This window comes from Camellia sinensis, chromosome 13 (assembly GCF_055761805.1).
Source record: "Camellia sinensis isolate YWXY chromosome 13, ASM5576180v1, whole genome shotgun sequence".
NCBI lineage: Eukaryota > Viridiplantae > Streptophyta > Magnoliopsida > Ericales > Theaceae > Camellia > Camellia sinensis.
The window spans coordinates 86,560,231-86,581,829 of record NC_138973.1 but is presented as its reverse complement, the minus strand read 5'-3'; the positions used below and the strand labels follow the sequence as shown (position 1 = coordinate 86,581,829).

Here is a 21,599-nt window from a genome sequence, read left to right as displayed (position 1 = left end):
TCATAGGGTTAGTCTAAACAAAGATTTTGTACCCATTTAATATTCAAACTAGGCTTGGAATGAAGAGTTCTAACCCGGCCATCCCAATCATTTATATAATATTAATTGTAATTTTACAATATTTTAATTATAAAATAAAATAGAAAAAAATTAAAAGACAAAAAAAGTTTATATACACTTATTTTTAGGACTTGAATTAAAATATTTGTTAAAAATCATATTTATTTTATTATTGAATTTTGTCAACATTTCAAATTCAAATAATAAATAAAATAATCTAAATAATGTAATATTCATTAAAGACAAAAATAAAAAATTAATAACTTATATCTATTGGGTTAAATAGGTAGGCTTGAAATTTGAATTATCTTTGTTATAGGGTTGGCTTTGAAATGGTTAGATTAGGCTCGATGTCAGGTCAGATTGAATTTGGGATGACACATATCGTCTTATTATGTAGTGTAAGTCCAACCTAAACTTGGTCCGACCTGAGATTTGTCTACCCCTAACTGGTATACTCTCAAAACCTCATAATGTAGGTTATGAGTTCAGACCCTATGCAGTGCATTGGAAAGTAATTCTCTTTCTCCATCCCATTTTATATTTTTTGGTATACGGAGGTGGGTTGGATTTGGTTTATAGACAAACACTCATTCTCTTTGGTTGAGTTTTTATCAATATTTTTTTAGAATAATTTAATGAAAATAAACACCAAAAACTAACTTCAAATTATCACTTGTGATTTGCTATTTTTTGGATTTGTGTGTGTGTGTGTGTGTGTGTGTGTGTGGACAATCCATGATAAATCTAGGTTACCAACCCTATAAGTCACTGAGGACAAGCGATGAATCTTTGGTGGACATAAGGACCATTTTCTTGAATTTGTTGATCAAAAGTCTATTAACATATTTAGTTTCATAAAAACCACCTATCTGTTCAAAATTTTATTTTATCTGTTCAATTTTTTGAACCTATCTGTCCATATTATTTTAACCTATTTGTTCAATTTTTTTTTTTTATCTGTTCAATTTTTTGAACCTATCTATTCATTTTTTTATTTTATTTGTTTGATTTTTTGAACATGTCTATCCAAATTATGTTAACCTATCTGTGTTACTATTTTTTCCTTATATATCCAAATTGAATCTATCTGTCCAAATTAAACAAACTGAATATGTCCAAATCGAATCTAACTATCCAAATTAAATAAACTACGCTTGAATCTATCTATTCAAATTAAACAAACTAAATCTGCCCAAATTGAATCTATTTGTCCAAATTAAACAAATTGAGAGATGACAAAGGGTGTGATTGTTAACGGAGGAAATTAAGGAGAAACATGAATTGGGGCCTTATTGATGGTAATGTTACGAATGTTAAGGTCCTTGTCATTCATCTTATCGATGGCGCTCCTCATCGACTAGTAATCCTTGAGTGTCACAAATCCAAACCCCCTTGATCTACCAGTCTTGCGATCATTGATGATCTAAAAACCAAATCAAACATAAATCAATCAGATCTAAAAAAAAATATACAACATACAAATAGATAAAATCAAAGTAGATACAAAATTAGAATTGAAACTGAAACTAAAACTCAAACTCAAAATTGATCGATCGATCTTTATCTTTTAATAAAAGAAGAAGATGAAATTACTGTTTAAGGGGATCAATAAAAGTAACATATATAGAAAGAGTTAACAGAGAAAACATATCAACACCTAAAATTAAATAGGAGTAGTAATAACAGAGAACAATTAGAAGTCAATAAAGCTGAATTGGTTTTAATCCGATCTCCGTGACGTGGGACGACAAATGGACCTTCGATTTAAGAATTTCATCGAATTGAGAGAAGGTCTTCCCAAGGGCATAGTCGTTGGTGGCCCATGCATGCCTGCCAACAAAGTACCTATATTCAACCTTAGCAGCCATAGATGTGTGTATGTGTATGTGTGTGTGTGTGTGTATGAGAGAGAGAGAGAGAGAGAGAGAGAGAGAGAAATGAAGATGATGATGAGTCAGATAACTCGGTGGTGGATCAGAGATAAGGGTTTTAGAAGACCAGAGATAGGTCAACGATCACAAACTTTTCTCTGTCTCTTAACTCGTTTATGTACTATATGAGTGTTCTTTGCTTGATGTACGAAACTTTGGCATCAGTGAGTCCACCATTGACAACAAAGTGAGAGAGCTCAAAATGAGACGTAGCAAAAGATAGAAGAAAAAGAACAACAACAACAAGAAGATAAAGAAAAGAGAGAAAAGATGTTTGAGACAAATGGGAGTTTAGTGGTTTTAGACAGATTGACATCTATGTTCCTTGTTGCTAATTTGGTCTAATAGATATATTGTCCTTGTGGACTTAAACAAAAGGCGCATGGATCTATAATAAAAAGGCACTCGGTCTATAAATCCAAATCTCAATTTAGTTTGGTTAAAGGACCAAACGCTGAAATACTTTGTCAATAAGGACATGTTTAGTCAAAATGATAAAAATACCCACATACAGATATATGCATACTCTCTATCTATTCTCAACTTCAAACCCTAATGAACCAAAAATCTCAGTCCCCTCTTTTTCTCTCTCCCTCCTTTGTTTCTTTTTTTCTCTCTTTGTCTCTCTATCTGCATAGATCTACCTTCTAATTCCAACTACTTCATCATCACTGACCTGACCACCACCACTGTTGTTTTCCTGTCACGACCCAAACCCGGCCCTATGGGTTTAGCACCGTAACCGGCCAGTAATCCGAGATTACCGAAGGCCTGCAGAACAGTAGTATAGTAAAACAGAGTACAGGGCCTGGCGGAAGCCAATACAGTAAATGAATAATGTCCATTGAGCTGTGTCAGTCTGTATGCCAAAAAGATTTTTCATGCATTCACATATACAAACAGTACAGTCTATACAAAATTTACAGTCACACAGTACAGGGACTTAATCCCTTGATAACGGTACAGTAAACATTCAGTCTATACAGAACAGTAGACGGTACAGAAGGGGAAATTGTAAAACACCCCTAAGCCTTAACACGATAGGCTCGGAACCTCGCAGTGAGGCACATAGGCTGGCTTGACAAAACTGGAGTCTAACCCACGCTCCTAGCTCCGATCTGGTGGCTGAGCACCTACATATATATATATAAACAGTGAGCTAAAGCCCAGTGAATAACATAATGCGTAAAGGGGTTATGAATGAAATGTCCTTACAGTAATGAAAACAGTCCATTAAATCAGTATTTCAGTCAGAACAGTTATTCAATCATATGTAGTACATCCATTAGCATAGCAGTAAACAGTAAGCCTTAAAGACCGAACAGTATTGATGGCCATCAATCAGTAAACAGTAGTGGTTCCACGAGGGAACCGACAGAGATCTCTATAACAGTAACAGTCAGTAACAGTAGTTGCTAAGGATGCCACAATACAGTTCAGAATAGAGGACATACATTCATTCAATTAACAGTAACAGTTCAGAAAGCAATACAGTTCAATTGTTCAGAAAATAATCATTTTGAACATATCTTTACACAGTTGTTACTCACAGAGTTTGGGCTACAGTATGCTAGAGCGTGTCTCCCCAGTCGCCAGCCCTACACAGTTCACAGGTTGAACACACACTAAGCTACACAGCTGGGAAAGATCATAATTTAATCCCTAATGCCTCAGTGTGCTCTACATCTATATCCTCAACAAAATGCCTTAAACTAGGTCTAAGAATGCCTAGAATGGGATGAGGATGCAAAGATGTGATCAGAAAACAGTCTCGGAGTTTTCAGAAAAACAAAGTCCCGCTCGAGCGCATGTTTCCCCGCTCGAGCGGACATGCAACAAAGGTACACGCTCGAGCGTAAACTTTCCCGCTCGAGCGTACTGTAAAAGTACTGGATGGGTGAAATCTCCGCTCGACGCCCGTTCGAGCTTGAGACATGACTCCGCTCGAGCGCCCAATCCTCCGCTCGAGCGGACTGTAAAACAGTGCAGAGATACTGGATGCTCGGATTCCACGCTCGAGCGGCGATTTCCCCGCTCGAGCAGAAATGCAAAATCTGGAAATTCCAGATTGCACCTCCAAGCCAAAAACCAAGTTCAAAAGCATCAAAACCGATCCTCTTGGGCCCATTTTCTGGAAAACATTTATAAACACATAGAATAACATGTTTCAAAGCTCAATTTTAAGAAATCAAAGCCCAAGGGTGTTTAATCTAGCAATCCACCCTTCAATTAGCAAGCAATACACCAAGCAATTCAAGCCAATTCAACAAAATGAACTCAATTCTCTCCTCTAGTCTCTCTCTAGTCGGCAAGGCAAGGAAGAAGGCTGAGGTAAACGTTTTTGGCTCAAGTATAATGAACTCAAAAGTGTATAGGTAGTGGCCCACTCAAGGGCAAGGTTGTAATTAAGGCCAACTCTGTATTTTATCAATATTTAATCTAATTTAATCATACCTAATCAGTTTCCAAATAATTATACCATAAAATCACATTAATTATGACGATCATAAAACATTAATCAATTCCAGATTCGGCCGCCGATAAGGCCTTCAATTAGCAGTTTAAACACTAAAATACGAACAGATCAATTAAACAATCGACAGATATAATTCAATTCAAACGTACATACTCAGTCAATTCAGTTCAATTATCAGTCATAATCAATTCAGTTTAACAGTAATCGATGGTTATCGGTAATCAATCAGTCATTAATCGGTAAACAGTATGAGGGTTGTTACACTTCCCCAATTGACAACAGAGAGCCAAGATTAGCGACACCATCGTCTTCCACTTCCTCTCTCTCTATCTTCTCTCTTATCTCTCAGGTTTTTCTCTAGTGAACTTCTTCAATCGTATTGGGAAATGCAACATTCGACGACGATGATAACCGATTCTCCGATGAGAAAGATTTGAGCAGTGACCAAGACATTCATGCTCTTCGAGACTGATGGCGACGGCAAGATTGCTCCGTCAAAGCTAGGCATCTTAATGCGCTAGATCGGCAGCAACCATACACAAGCCCAGCTCAAATCCATTATTGCCAAGGAGATTCTCAACTGGCCCTTTGATTTCCCCCTACGGTGCTTCATCTTCCATTGGTTTCTCTCTCTCTCTATATATATATATCTCTGCATAGGGTTTCATGGGTCTCTCTCATCTCTATTTCTATCTAGGGTTTCCAAATATCTGTAAAAATTACAATCACTTTTCTTCTTCTTCTTTTGTTGGTGTAAAGTCCATTTTTTGGTGGTGGATTTTGATATGCTATGCTCCATGGTAGCTATGAAAAACCCAAGGAAAACAATTTTTTTAAGCAGATCTATTCAAATCTGGGGCAAAAATCCTTAGATCAGTGCTTCTTGTTGTTGTTAGACAAACAAAATCCAATTTTTTTTTTTTTTTTGTTGTTGCTGTTGTTATTGATTTGTGTTATTGTTGATGATGATGATGATATGATTTTTTTTTTGTTCTTGTTGTTGATTGTAACAGATAAAAAAAAGATTTTGTCTCTATATATATCTGTGTTAATTTAAACATATTTGTAAAAATTTGTGTAGTGTGTTGCTTCGTTGATCATCTGCTAGATTTTCAATAGATAAAAAATTGACTAGGGTTAGATTATACCAACAATTTGTTCATTCCAAAAATTGAATAGAAAAAAATAGATTTCAATAGATAATAAAAATTAGCATAAGAATTTCAACAGATAGGGAAAATTAGATAGAGGAGCCAACAGAATTTGAACAGATAGAGAGAGAAACCCATAAAATTTGAATAAATAGGGAAAAAAATTAACATATAAAGCAAAAAAATTTAACAGATAAATATAAATTTGAACAGATAGTCTAAAAACTTTGAATAAATAGATATAAATTTGAACAAGGAGTCAAAAGAAAGTCATCAGATAAAAAAACCAGCAGATAAATTAAGAGGTAAAATTATAAATAAAATATCTTTTAAAACAAACAAAAGACTTCTCACCAAACTATTTCACAAATAGACCTCTCACTAACAAAAAAAAAATATTTACAGAACCTAATGCCTTATTCCCTATTTAAATTAGATTTATCATCAATTTTCTATAAAAAAAATATATAATAATCTTAATGTAGCTAAAGTAATTGGATGAAGGAAAAATAATAAAAAAAATGAGAAAATGCTAATTCGACACACTAGGAGCCAGTCCATGGCAATCCATGCTACATAGCAGTTTGTGACTGCTTTTCCGAAGCTGTTTTCCGATCATCATTCGGTGGTTTTCAGAGCAATTTTCCAGGTATGGGAAGTGTTGAAAAGAGATACTCGGTGAATCCGAAGGATTATAAGCTTCTGGAAGGTACAATCATTACAAGTAGCCAATACAGTTGCTTCTATATCAGAAGTAGCCGAGTTAGTCACTTATCAGGATGTAAGGGAAGCCTTAGATAAATGGACTATCCCGAAAGTCAAACCAGATACTATCTATAAAATAGAAACCTTTGACTTTACCAGCAGAAAAATAATCAAAACTTTTGAACATGTTGTACCTATATAGAATGATGATGACATAATGTATCTCTTTCACATGTAGGACTTATACCCATTCTTACAGAAGTATAAGTATGTCCATATAGGACTTGCTCAAATAGCTTTCAAGCCTTTGACCTTGCTTGGGCAAAATACCAGTATCCAGTGTACCCTGAGAGATGGGAGATGTTTAGATTGGAAAGCATCACTTATGGGAGCCATAAAAACTAGCCTCTCTCATGGTCCAGTATATTTCAACATATACCCAAATCTAAGTATAGCACTTATTGACCCCAACTTGTCAAAAGTCCTAGAACTTAGAGTTCTGTCACGTGGTTATCAATATTTACCAGGATCACCACCTTATACAGTAATTTCTAGGATTCACTTAAAAGTGTTAACCACCTTGAATCCTTATACTAGAAAACAAAGTGAATTAGAACATACAGTTCTAATTGACACAAACCTCTTCAGTAGTCAAGTAGTTGTGCCTAAGATGATACCTTGGCAAAACATTACTTTTCGAGAATGATGGCAAATTCCAAATGATGTACCAGTTAGACCAATTATCAGGCAAACTATTGATGATGTTGTCCAAACTCAAGGAGGTAATGAATACCTCACCTTTAACCGACCTTCCAGACCCTTATCTAGAAGCATGTCTAATACCAGTTTTAGAACTGCTCTCGCTTATAAAGTAGATCTACCCGAGTCATCTAGACAGTCAACATCAGAACCCATTGAATTTGTATTACAAGGAATACCATCTAGGCCACCAAGTAATACATTACCAGATAACCCTATCGATCCAGTTGTTCAAGGGATCCAAGTATTAGAAAACCAAATACCTCATGGAGTGTATGAATCCAGGAAGCCTTACAGTCATAAAACAGAACAATTATACCAATCTCCACTGTCAAACAGTAGGAAAACAATTAACCAGAATTGAAGAAATTGTCACAAATATTAAAGACAATTATAAAAACCATCTTAAGGTTGAACCTATCTTACCAGTTAATGTAAAGCCAGTATTAGAAATGACTAAGTTTAATCTTAAGTCATAAACAAGATAATGAATTCATGGACACCCTAATCCAGAAAATCAAAGATATTAAGATAGGATCATCCTCTCAAATTAATATGTTGTCCAGACAACAAACTCCATATAATCAAGAAGAAAGTGATACTGAATTATCACCCTCACAAATCTTAGAAATCCAGAATAATTTTCAGGATATAAATATGCCATCAATAAATAAAATTAATTACACCAAAAACACAAACATAATGGCATTAACAGGACCAAGTAGGTACTATTACCCACGACCTACTCCACAAGATATTCTTTGTGAAGAAAACTTCATGTATTCTCAAAAAACCTATCATGGAAAAATCATTTATGAATGGAATATAGATGGTTATATCGATTACCAGCTCTTTGAATTCATACATTAACTTTTGATGTATGCAACTGTGTGTACACAGAATGATAACACAGAGCAGCAAACTGCCAGATTTATCGTAAATGGCTTTACTAGTGTCCTCAAAGGATGGTGGGATAATATTCTTACACACATCCAACAGAATAAAATTTTAAATTCTTTTAAAATTGATACAGATCCCATAACAGGGACAGCTACTCGTAAGGAAGATGTTGTTTATACTCTTGTCCATACTATTATACATCATTTTATAGGATCTGATGTAGCCGCCAATGATAGAAGTCACGAGCTTTTACAGAATCTTAGATGCCCATCTTTAACCCATTTTAGATGGTATAAAGATGTTTTCCTGATGAAAATCATGAAGAGATCAGACGCTAATAGCGAACATTGAAAAGCCAAATTTATTAATGGGCTTTCTAACCTTTTTGCTGAAAGAATCAGAAAAAAAAACTTAGGGATAGACACAATAGGATGTCTATACCCTATGGAGATTATACCTATGGTTAACTCATAAAAATTATTACCGAAGAAGGTCTTGCATTATGCAATGAACTTAAACTCCAGTATCAAATAAAATGACAAAATTTAACAAGAAAGAAAGAATTAGGTGAATTTTGTAATCAGTTTGCTTATGAAACAAAAATTCAGTATCCTTCCAAACATAGGAAACCAAAATTTGGAAAAGCTCAGAAACACTATTCCAAACAATCTAGAAAATATAAAACTCCAAAACAAAGTTACCAGACAAATCAACCTCAAAAAACATATAAAGGCAAACAGAAAAAATCCTTGTATAAAAAGAAAGATAAACCCACAATAACTTGTTATAAATGTGGACAAATAGGTCATTATGCTAATCGCTGTAGAACCAAAATCCAGCAAAAACTTAATGAAATGGTACTTGATGTTCATCTCTAACAACAGATTCTTCAAGCTCTTTCTGAAGACGAAACAGAAACAAGTTCAGACGACAGATTAGCTGAACTTTACTCTCCCTCTGAGTCAGAACAAGAATCCGACTTTCCAGACCTTTGTTCCTATAAAACATCCAAAATAAATCCTTTAACCGAAACCAACTATTGGAAAGCAATAGTTGAAATGAACGGATTAGACATAGAAGGACCTAGTCTTAACGTCCTAACAGATGACCAGTAGACCATGTTAAGCATGGTCGATCAGATAAAAGATCCATAAATGAAGTTAAAATTTTTAGAAATGTGTTATCAAAATAAATAAAAAAAAAAGAAGAAGTTCTCCCTGTAGAACATTATAGTATGAAAGAAGTATTAAAACGTCTTCAGAACTTTTCAACCATTGAAAAACCAGTAACTATCCAGGACTTAAAAATGGAAATTAATGTTTTAAAAACAGAGGTTAAACATCTTTAAACAAGAAATCTTTCCATCATAGCTGATATCAAGAAAATTAATACTCAGCTTCAACAGAAATACTCAACCAAAGATAAAGGTCTTGCAACAGAAAAAAAATCCAGTAAAGAACAAACTGATAATCAATACTTGATGATTATGAATCAAGTTACTTTCCAAAAATGGTATATCAAAATTACGTTTATTATAAAATCATATTTTATGATAAAAGATACAGTAGCCTTAGTTGATAGTGGCAGTGACATGAATTGTATACAAGAAGGTTTGGTTTTTACCAAATATTTCTAGAAAACCACTCAATTTTTAACCAGTGCAAGTGGTAATTCGATGCAAATTAGGTATAAACTTCCAGAAGTTTTAATCTGTAACCAGGGCATTTGTCTTCTAACCTCATTTGCCCTCATTCGAAACATGTCCCAAACTATTATTCTGAGAACACCATTTTGTGTTTACTTATGCTCATCACAAAAATAGACCCCATAGGTATTAACACAACCATCAGTAATCAACCTCTTATTTGGGAATTTATTACAGAACCTTATACTAAGGAATTAGATCAAATTGAAGATCTAGTCAGCTTTAAGGAGAAACAAATTAAATTTCTTCAAACAAAATTCATTTTCTTACAACAGAACAAATGTTACAATAATCCTCTTTACAGAATAAAATCAAAATACTTGAAAAAGAATTTCAAACCGAAATTTGCAGTAATGTTCCAAATGCTTTTTGGGAACGCAAGAAACATATTATTTCTCTCCCGTATATAACCAGACTTTGATGAGCACGAAATCCCCACGAAATCGCGGCCTAGCCAAATGAAAAAAGAATATTTAGAAATGTATAGAACAGATTATGCTAATCGTTGTAAAACCAAAATCTAGCAAAAACTTAATGAAATGGCACTTGATGTTCATCTCCAATAGATAAGAAAAATTAGCACAAGAATTTCAACAGATAGGGAAAATTAGAGAGAGAAACCCACAAAATTTGAACAGATAGAGAGAGAAACCCACAAAATTTGAACAAATAGGGAAAAAATTAACATATAAGGCATAAAAATTCAACAAATAAATATAAATTTGAACAAATAGTCTAAAAACTTTGAATAGATAAATACAAATTTGAACAAATAGTCAAAAGAAAGTCATCAGACAAAAAAAAAAATCAACAGATAAATTAAGGGGTAAAATTATAAATAAAATATCTTTCAAAACAAATAAAAGACTTATCACCAAACTATCTCACAAATGGACCTCTTACTAACAAAATATATATATATATATATATATATATATATATATATTTACGGAACCTAATGCTTTATGCCTTATTTATATTAGATTTATCATCAATTTTCTTTTTAAAAAAAATTAAAAAAAATCAAAAGTATCTTAAAGTAGCTAAAGTAATCGGATGAAAAAGAAAAGAAAAAAGAAAAAAAGAAAATGCCAATACGACACAGGCAGTCCATGGCAGTCCATGCTACATAGCGGTTTGTGACGGCTTTCCGAAGCTGTTTTCCGATCATCGTTCGGTGGTTTTCAGAGCGATTCTCCAGGTATGGGAAGTGTTGGGAAGAGTTACTCGGTGAATCCGAAGGATTACAAGCTTCTGGAAGAGGTCGGTCATGGTGCGAGTGCGACCGTGCATAGAGCGATCTATATTCCTTTCAATCAAGTTGTAGCCGTCAAGTGTTTGGATCTCGATCGCTGCAACAGCAATCTGGTTCGTCTTCTTATCTTCTTCACTCATTTTGTTGAATTGAATTGGATTGGATTGAATTTATGCAAGTTGAATTAGTGAGATTCTGAGATGAGGTTTTTTGATTGAGATTGGATTGGGAACAGTGGTTGGATTTCAGTTTTTGAGTTTGTGATCTTGTGTTGTGGTTTTCATTTGATTGTTTTGATCGAGGAAGACTAAACAAAGTGAGAATTGAGATCCCGAATTTGATAAAATCTCTCATTTTTTATTGTTCTAGTAGATTCTGAGTTCGTGTAGCTTTAATTGCTGCGTTGGATTGTTGAATTTGCTGAACTCTTTGTGTTAACTTTAAGGTGGCATTGAGTTAGTTAGTAACGAGCATTTGGTAGCAGAGTAGATTTTTGGGTCAAATCATTAACCTTTTGTCATTTGGAGTTGAGATTGTGAGAACACTGAATGTGTTTCCAAGTGCAATATAAATCAATGTGATGGCAAAAGGCCACTCATTTGGTATGGAACTTGGAAGCAGTAGTATTACGAAAAGCTATCTATGTAGGTTCATTGCTGTCACTAAGATGATATGTTCTTATTGCTCAACTAGTAAAATCCACTGATCGAATGCGCCATCGAACTTTTATCACCCATATTTGATTTTAAAAGCTTTTAATTTGTCAAAATGTTGTGTTATTGCATGCGCAGAATGGAAGAATGTTTTATAACCTGAAAAGGCCCGAGGAGAAACCCGAGTTAAGTAGTGTAGGTATCTGAACCCACATGTACTGCCACTTTATCATCTAGAAAGGGTTGTGAAAATTCTAAAAATCCCTGAGATATTGATTTGTGATTATGATTCAGTTTTAAACAATAAATAATAATTCCAATCAAACAATCAACAACAAATCGACACAACAATTTAATATGAAAAAAATCACTATTGAACTCCTCCAATTGTGATAAAAAATCACGGGCCAAAGTTATAAAACAATCCACTAAGAAGACAAAAAAAAACTACAAACGAGAACCCTCAATTACCTAGCGAATCCACGCCCGAATTGAACCAAACCTGATGTGCCTCTTCCACCATTTTCTTTACTACGAAATTGCTTTGCCCAACGTTAAATCTACAATGCCGATATCGAATCTACGACGATGAGCCATTCCGAAATCTACCAAAGATTTAGGCCCAAGTTTTTCAGAATCCACCGATAAACACCTCTTTCTTTTAATGAAAGAACAAAACAACCCTTGATGATAGTCAATATGAAGCTCGTTGATCAATCGATCACCCTCAAATCATCAAGGAAAACAATATATAAACACTCTCTAATATAGAACACTTTGTTTTCTCTTCATCTCTAAGAATCTGAACAGGTTCCACCCTAAAAATAGCAAATAGCGCACTTTATACTAAATTGAGCCGTGAAGACCGCTCGAGCTGTGTAACTAAAGGCAATATAGGCCAACTGTTCGAGCACAACATCCACCGCTCAAGCGGTAAAACCTATCTTCTAGAAGTTCAGAACGCAGACAAAGATACCGGATGAACCACTTTACTGCCTGAGTGCACAAAAGACCGCTCAAGTGGTTAAACTAGTTTGACTTCTTCTTGGCTTCGGGGTGCTGCCCTTCGACCCTACCTGGGCACTGTCCCAGGCCCGTACTTAGTCAGCGAAGTGGTAAACAAGGAATGCTCAAAACAAGATACGGAATGTCAACACAAACTCCTCTACTCAGGCATAACTCAGGTTGGATTCGCATCTAAACTCTCATAATTCATAGATACAATAGAGTGAATAAAAATACAACTGAATGGAGTTTTATCCAACAAGATTGCTAATTACAAAAACTTAACAGGTTGTATCCACATCACAAAGGCATGAGCCTTGCCTCATGTCATGGCCTCTCCTCGCCTAGGCACCTCACTTGGACAAGGCACCTTGCATAGCCTCAATGCTTGCCTCACCTCATTTGCTATACGGCTCATCCACCTTGCCTTGTCTTGCCCCAAGTCTTGCTTAGGTTCTATGTACACCGACCACTAAACAACCATTTTGCCTTGCCTGGACTTGCCAAGGCCCTGCTTGACTTCGACCTTGCACCATGGCTCTATCACCCCTACCTAGGTTTAGAGCAGGGCCTGTAATCCACTTGGGTTGCCTAAGTCATAAGATGCCCCAGCAATCTATGACCTTTGTTGGAGAGCTTAATAAATATAGTTGGGTCCATTTCCTAATAGCTTAGACTTTTAGAATTAGTCATGAGCTAACATGACAACAAAGCTTAGGTTGGGGGAGGTCTTAAGTTCAAGTCTTTTTGTTTGCATTTTTCTTTTCCATTGCATTCTATTTCTCTCTGTGTTTGGATGATTGCATCTTCACATGCAAGACAGGGTTACACTTGAAAAAGGGTGCTGGAGAGCCTAAGGCCTTGTTTGGTTTGTTTTTCAGAAAAATTTTTGAGAAAAATTTTTTACAAACAAATTTTCAAGAGTAATCAAACCAAATAAAATTTTTCAAAAAAAATCTCAAAATTTTGTTTGGTTACCTACTTTCCAAAATCACTCACTCTCTCATACACATCAAATCAATCACTTTTTTTAAAACTCTCTTCCCAAAATAATTTTCCAAAACCATTTCTAAAAAAAGGCAAATCAAACAAGTTTTCATACTTTTTATCTCAAAAACTACTCTACAAACACAAACCAAACACACCCTAAGTTTTTGAGACTAGTGATGGTCTAACAACCCCATGTGAGATTACCAAGGACTTCTAGGTTGGCAACTAGATCTAAGCGATTATCAAAGTTGCCCGAATCATCCCCTCAAGCTTGCTCTACTTCAACCAGTCTTATATGAGAGACACATCTACAATATTATACTTTAACCAAGGCATGTAACACCTCGTACGGTGTATCACACATAGCTACTGTAGCTCCTCGAAGTGTGTATGATACCTACTCACTACAGCTCATTGATACAATATTGAGGGTAAGCTGGCCTCCATGACCCAAAACTCTTATAAAAGAAGGGCCCTTCCATACAAAATGTAGCTCTTCCACATATTATAGGCTCATCTTCATTTCCATTCTTTCTCTTCACTCTAAGGCTACCTTAGTTCTCTCGCACTTCACCTTCGGTGGTCTTGTGCCATGTCAGTGCCTTCCATGATTTTTTAAAGGTCTATGTCTGCCCACATCACCATTGATTGTCACAAGTACAATATGTATAACACAATTGTTTACTATACTTTTCACCCATTTTCAGTGTATATGATACTTCTCTATCATTATTGTACCAACATTTTGCTATTATGAGACCTCTAATCTGTTCCCATTCAATGGACTAGTGATGCAATATTAGGTTTATAGATATGAATTATGTTGATGCAAATTAGAGAACTCTAAACTACATTAACTAACCCGTGGTTTTTGTAATTGAAGGAGAGAGATTCAAACATACACACACAAAAATTGGTCTTTGCACACTTCTTTCTTCTCATATCTTTGTTGGCTTTCGTTTGAGTTCTAGCTGGTCACTCGGCCTAAGTGACCAGCTTGGATCTAAGATCATAATTGTTGGAATTAGGACAGCCATTGACACATTAAGATCATAGTCTTGGATTCCGACTAGCCAATGACACATTTCGATGGATGTTTCAAACTTTCACAGGTCAAACTAGTCAATTGCAGGTTGACTCAGCTGGCATAACCAGGTAGCAAAAAAAATTTTAAAAAAATGTTTGTGTTTGTTTTGGGTTAAATTTACTGGGAAGTTTTAAATGCATTTCTTTAATATTTAAGGTTAAGGGTATTTTGATAACTTTGGATTTGTTAGATATGGGTTTTAAGGGTCTCCCGTGGGTTGTCATATGGGTCAAGTTATGTATTTTATTTTTATTTATAGGTTTTATTTGGTCTTACATAGGTTTTAGAAGTCAAAAGTTTAGTAATTACCTATTTTAGAATCATAGTCCTATTTGGTAAAAAAAATCTCTAAAGTTTAGATGAAGTCAAGTAATGCTTCTAATTCAATCGTAAATAGTGTTGAGAGAATTAATACAACAATTATAGTTCTTTGGAGATTGTGTGATGTAATCAAACATAGGTCTGAGGCTTATGGAATCTAGGTGCAATGCCTAGGCTTTTTCTTTTTCTTTCTTTTCTTTTCAGTTTACTATTCATGAGCTACTATTCACAGCCGTGTTTTGATCTCCTTTTTCTCATTTTTATCAATCCTAAACCTAGTTCATTCCATACGTTAATTCAAATCCTAAAATTCCTACAAATTTTTGGCTTTAACCACAATAAAAACTCTAGAATTCTAGATTTAATTATTCACAGTACTATCCTGCATCATTTTTAGTATCAGAGCTTAAGTTTCGCCACTACATCTCTACAAAGTGGGAGATCCTATAAGTCACAATATATCACATGTTGCGAGATAGAAGTTTCAGATTTTGAAGGACATGATTGTCCCATGGTGTCTCCAATTGGCTTGCTTTAATTGAGGAATTTTTTGATTGCTATGATTGGATAGATGATCGGAAAACAAGATTTGCTAAGTTGAAACTTGTAGGTTTGTCACAACTTTGGTGGTATTGTGTTGAAGAAAGATATAGATGGTGTTTGGGAAGTGGGTTTTTATGTAGGTTTTTTTAGTTGTAGGTTTTTATTGGATAAAAAATTTTTGGTGTTTGGGAAGATAGTTGGGTTTTTATGTGGTTGGATGTGATGTTTGTGAGAGAAAAAGTGAAATGATTATAGGGTTGGATGTGATATTTTGTTTGGATGTGTTTTTTTTGGTTTTGTAAAAAGTTTGTCTTTTAATGAAAAAAATGAGAAAAAAATTTGGAACCTAGGTTCCCAAACACCACCATAAGAAGATTGAAATTGCCTCCAATAAACACACGGCAAAAGTTGAAAGCTAGGCTTCAAGAAAAGTATATTCCTTCAAATTAATCATGTAAAGTCATGTGGACAACTTGTAAATTCAAAATATGGAAATAGTTTTTTTGAGGATTATACATAAAGATATGGGGCACTTAAAACTCAAAGACAATATGTGGAATAATGTTACCATGCACTAGACTTAAAGCTGATTTTAAGCTCACCACGAGGGGAGAATTGCAGCGTCAAAATTGTGGGAGATAAGTAGCATCGAAACCAAAGTCTGTTGTCAGTGATCATAACCTTGCACAATTGAAGTCACAAGTGAAAGAAAACAATCAAATCCTACCCAAAACGAAAGAAAACCAGATTATTAAGGATAAAAGGGCTACATTCATGAGGAAAAAGACCTACAAGTGGATTCCCAAATTGCTCAAGAAGAGGCTAGAGGTCAAATTAAGGATTTGGATGCAATACAAGCTGTAGAGACTGAAGAATTAAAGCAACCAGAGGCTGATTTTGAGCAAAATATTCTTTAAAGCTCACCAATGTGTTGCTTGAATTTTCTGATAAAATCATCTATTGAGTCTCCACCTATGAATAATGTCCAGTATGATATGAACTCTATGCCAGAGTCACAATTGTCATAACCTCCGACATATAATACACCTGTGAGCAAGTATAATATGCCCAAAATATTGCTACTAGGTGTTGATTTTATTCTAGAGGATTACAAGGTTGAATTGTTCATTGACATTTTGGTTGAAGAAAAGATTTAGAGTTTGGGATCCATAACTGCTGATACAAATTGGACTATTCAAATCAAGTATGAGCAGGGCATTGCAAGGCCAATGATAATGGAATGAATGGGCTGAATTTTGCAACCCTTCCAATTAAAGGATTCATTTTCTATTCAATTGATTTTGTCATTCCCAAAAAAATTTCCTTTGGAATAGGAAAACATTCATTTGCTTTCATTGCTACCTCCACTAAATAAGAAAGAACAACATCAACTTGAAGATTTTGATATGAAATCATGGATGCAATTGCAGAGTTCATGGATTCCTATACTTTAACACTTTAAAACTTGTGGTCAAGTTTTTTCTAACTAGGGGAGAATGATGCAATCCATAAGAAGGGCCAAAAAAAAAAAAAGAAGCAAAGTTAAAGAAGTGGCATGGTTTCAAGCTAGTAGTGTTATTAGAGTCCTATTTGTGTTTTTTTTTTTTTTTTTTGGTTAAATATGTTACTGGTTAATTTGAAATGAATTTCTTTAAGTTTTTAAGGTTAGGGGTATTTTGGTAATTTTTAGGTTTGCTGGGCATGGTTTGTAGAGGTGACCCTCATATGGGTCAAGTTATATATTTAATTTTTATTTTGGGTTTTATATGGTCTTGGATGGGTGTTAGAAGTCAAAAGTTTAGTAGTTACCTATTTATTTTGGAATCATAGTCCTAGTTGGAAGAGGAAGTCTCTAAAGTTTATAGAAAATCATGCATTGCTTCTAATTTAATAGAGAATAGTTTTGAGAGAATTAATACAGCAATTATGCTTCTTCCAATTTCTTTTCCTCTCTTCTTTCTTTTCTTTTCAGTTTACTGTTCATGAGCTACTGTTCACAGCTCCTAAACAGCCCTTTTTTGATATGCTTTCCCCCATTTTTATCAATCCAAAACCTAGTTCATTCCATACATTAATTGAAACTCTAAAAATTCAACTGATTTTTAACTTTAAACCACCATAAAACTTATAGAATTCTAGATTTAATTATTCATAGGGTTGTCCTGCATCACTACCACTATGTCTTTAGACTATTTCTACTTTATGGAGAATTCCATTTCTGTAGTGATTTCATGATGGTGACTTTCAAAATCTGCAACTTTTTGACCATGGACTTCTTCCTGATTGTACCCTCAATTCTGTGAAGAAGATGCCTTGTGAGTAATAATGACTGGGTAGACAATCACTTCAATGCATTTTGGGGGTTGTTCCTTTCTAAATAACCATAACACTAATAGATGAATCCATTTTCCCCCTCATGTTGTAAATGAATTATATAATCAACATGTTTTTCTTCTGATCTGAATTCTTGATTCTTCTGCAGATATTCTGCAGTTTATCTGCAATTGTACACTGCATTCATATTATTCTTGTGTTCCACACATTTCAACTGCTTGGATTCTGATATTCTATGCTGTCTCGCATTTTTCTTGTTTTAAAACATCGTTATTCATTGTTTTTACTTGTTGCCTCCTTCATTATTAGGCTAGTTAAATGCTTTTGTGTTTGTGAAGGCCAGACTTTATAAATGTAGCGTGTAAATGGTCAATAGTTCAGGTCTTGCAGAAATGACCTATACAGTAACACTGGTCATGGGTCGTTTGTTATGAGTCCAGTGAATTATGGGTTCTCTTTAGTTTTTTATGCATAACCCTGTGCTTTTTTGCAGGATGACATTCGTAGGGAGGCACAAACAATGAGTTTGATAGATCATCCCAATGTAATTAGTGCATATTGCTCATTTGTCGTTGACCAAAACCTTTGGGTGGTTATGCCATTCATGGCTGAGGGTTCTTGTCTACACCTCATGAAGATTGCATATTCAGATGGATTTGAAGAGTCTGCCATTGGTTCTATCCTCAAAGAAACTCTCAAGGCTTTGGAGTACCTACATCAACATGGACATATTCATCGCGATGTTAAGGTTTGTAAAATCTAAAGATACACATTATTGCAGTGATTAGATCTGTTCCTCCCTCCCCCTTTTTTTCTCTTTTTATTTTTCATTTTTTCTTTTAAATCACCTAGGTTGGCTAGGTTGCAATCTGGTTTGTTGAACATTTGTTGTTGCAGGCTGGAAATATACTTCTTGATAGTAATGGGATGGTAAAGGTCGCTGACTTTGGTGTTTCAGCTTGCATGTTTGACAGAGGTGATAGAAAACGCTCAAGAAATACTTTTGTAGGAACTCCTTGCTGGTAAGCTATATTGAGAAAGTCTTCTTCTTCTTCTTCTTCTTCTTCTTCTTCTTCTTCTTCGACCTCTCCAGCTCTTTAGAAATCTTTTCTTATTTGTGTGTATGAGATTTTAATTTCTCTCTGGTTTATAGGATGGCACCAGAGGTGCTGCAGCCAGGGAGTGGATATGATTTCAAGTGAGTACTTTTCCATAGCTGCAGATGTCATTTTACTAATTTAAAGCTTTAGTGATTAAAAGTATTTCCTGCCTATGTATTATACTCCCTCACCCCCGTGGTCCACTCCCTGCAATAATTGAAAACGGAGTAAATAATTTGGAAGAGGATGTGGGACCCTTGAAGCCTGTTCGTAAATGACCTACCCATATTTAAGACAACTATTGGAAAGCACAAATAGAAGATTATTTTCTATTCAAAATTCATCATCACCCTATAACTCTCTCAATCCTTAGATTAGAGGAGTTGATTGTTTTTTTAGAACTGAGTTTTCAAACTGTCAAACGCAATATAATTGATTACTTCTTTCAAAGAAAAGGGAAAACGAGTTCAGATTAAGAAATAACTGACAACTAATGGAAGATAAAATGAACTTAGTTTAATAATGGGCCTGTAAGCCCTTGATCACATCATTTTGGCCATGTATAGTTGGATTTCCATGCAACTTTACTTGATGTGGGGTTGGATTGCTTTACCTTAGCATCTCCATGTTAAAAATAAGGAAGTATAATGGCAAATTTCATTCAATTAATGGGCATTTAAGCCCTTGATTAATCACTTCAGGCCCGCAGAGTTGGATTTCCTTGCTACTTCACTAGAAGTGGAGTTGGAATGATTTACTTTAGCAACTCCATGTCCAAAATAACGAAGAGCATGCTGTATCAAGGGCACTGGATTTTATTAGAAGTGAGCCTCTTTTAGATCATAACTTTTTTACATTTTAAATGAAGATGATCTTTAATTTGGAGCCTACTCATGGAATTGTTATCCCTGCACATATCACGTGTATTGGTGCTGTAGTTTCTACATGTTTCATGCCATGGATCTTGCTGGCTTTACAATATTGTGAGCCTATTTGAATATCTTCACGTCTGTCTAAGGCTGCTTCTCCCATCAACCATACAGTCTGAATGTGAGGTCGCAAAATCCAGATAAATTATGGGGCTTCCATGCAGTTGATGATCCATTAGAATATTGAATAGAATCTTTTTTTTGGACCTTAGTAGTTTGAAAGTTGGACATGCTTGTTTAATGTGGACCTCCTTTTGTAGAGTCCTCATTGTTAGATGGCTTGATATGTTTCAGCTTAAGGTTTTGGGACAATTGATGATCTTAATATGACATCGGAGCTCTGGTTCCAGGTTGTCATAGTTCAAGTCCTGTTATACGTGTTCCCCCATTATGTCTGTTATTGTGCGCTCTGTGCTGTGTGAGATTGTGCACCTGTTTGGTTCAGTTAATCTGCCTCTACACGTGTGAGTCAAGTTCCAGATGAGGGGGGAGTGTTAGATAACTCAATATACATTGTTGGATCCATTTCCTAACAACTTAAGTTTTTGAGACAATTTGTGATCTTAATGCTCATAGTTGGTCATCTTATTGAAATTTATGTGTCAGCAACAATACGACATGTGTTCCCACTTCTTTATTAAACTCAACTTCTGTTAACATGGTTATGTCTAAATCTCCTCATGCACTTAACATTAAGGCCATAACAGTGGTTAAAAATTGTACTTACTAATTTTGGAGCATTGTTATATGTAGGCTGTTATTCATACACTGTTTTTTAATATATATATATATATATATATTTATCATCTAGAAATTCCTCCATGACAATAAATTGTGTACTCTGTCCAATATTTATGACTATCGTTATCCATGCTTGTAATATTGTATTCTCTCTGGAGAAAAAAAATGTGCCCTTGTAAACTGGCTCCAGCATCCATATCTTATATTGTGGTCCAAAAGAATGGAAGTTGTATACGCATGTAAGCTGTTGATGCTAGGACCAATGTCTATGAAGCATATGTGCAAACTCAACCAGAAGTATTTATGCATAAGGTGGCTAAAATCTTGAAGTTACAAGCACTGAAAAACTAAAGACTAAGAAGGTTCTTGACTTGAGTTCTAGAAACGAAATGATTTGCAACATCGATGACCTTTACCCTGCCCATGACCTTTGAGGAGCCTATGCTCTTGCCTCCCTTTGCATGTGTCAATTGATGATGAAAGGTTGAAGCTGCATTTGAGGGTCAACACCAGAACTTTCACGGCTCTTCTCTCTCAAATGGAGTTGGGTGTTTTCGAAAGGGGGCGACAAATTTTTGGAGGACGATTATTACTATTATTGTAATTGTTGTTGTTATTATTATTGCCAGTTAGAATTTTTGTTAGTTTCATGCTAGGACATACCTGTGGGTGGTGTAACACCAAGAGGGAGAAAGAAGAGAGATAGGAGAGAGAATGAAAACACAAGGGCCGCAACTTGTAAGGGAATGATTACTGTTGATAAGAATATTGATTGAAAGAATTTTCAGAAACCCTAGAGTGGTATTTGTGCCGTTTTGTCTTCTGGTTCTACACCAATGGGTATTTATTAGAATGTTGATGCAGAGTATAAGAAGTTCAAGGAATGCTAAATTCAAAGAAGTGATGATACTTGGATATTGGCTTGATTTCATAGAGAAACTAATAGAAATC

At 35.0% G+C, this 21,599-nt stretch overlaps 1 protein-coding gene across 16 annotated transcripts in view; it reads left to right on the top strand.

The window, feature by feature from the left end:
* Positions 1 to 10,662: 10,662 nt before the first annotated feature.
* Positions 10,663 to 21,599, top strand: part of LOC114276653 (uncharacterized) — a 30,560-nt gene continuing 19,623 nt past the window's right edge. For 13 of the 16 annotated variants that reach the window (XM_082902765.1, XM_082902761.1, XM_082902763.1 and 10 more), the window contains exons 1-4: positions 10,736 to 11,058; positions 18,372 to 18,626; positions 18,776 to 18,900; positions 19,032 to 19,076. In XM_082902765.1, coding sequence (XP_082758891.1) covers positions 10,894 to 11,058; positions 18,372 to 18,626; positions 18,776 to 18,900; positions 19,032 to 19,076 — 590 coding nt within the window. In that variant the 5' untranslated portion in view covers positions 10,736 to 10,893. Of the gene's footprint in view, positions 11,059 to 18,371; positions 18,627 to 18,775; positions 18,901 to 19,031; positions 19,077 to 21,599 lie in introns of all 16 variants that reach the window. The other 3 variants (XM_082902760.1, XM_082902764.1, XM_028218455.2) reach the window with 3 other exon arrangements.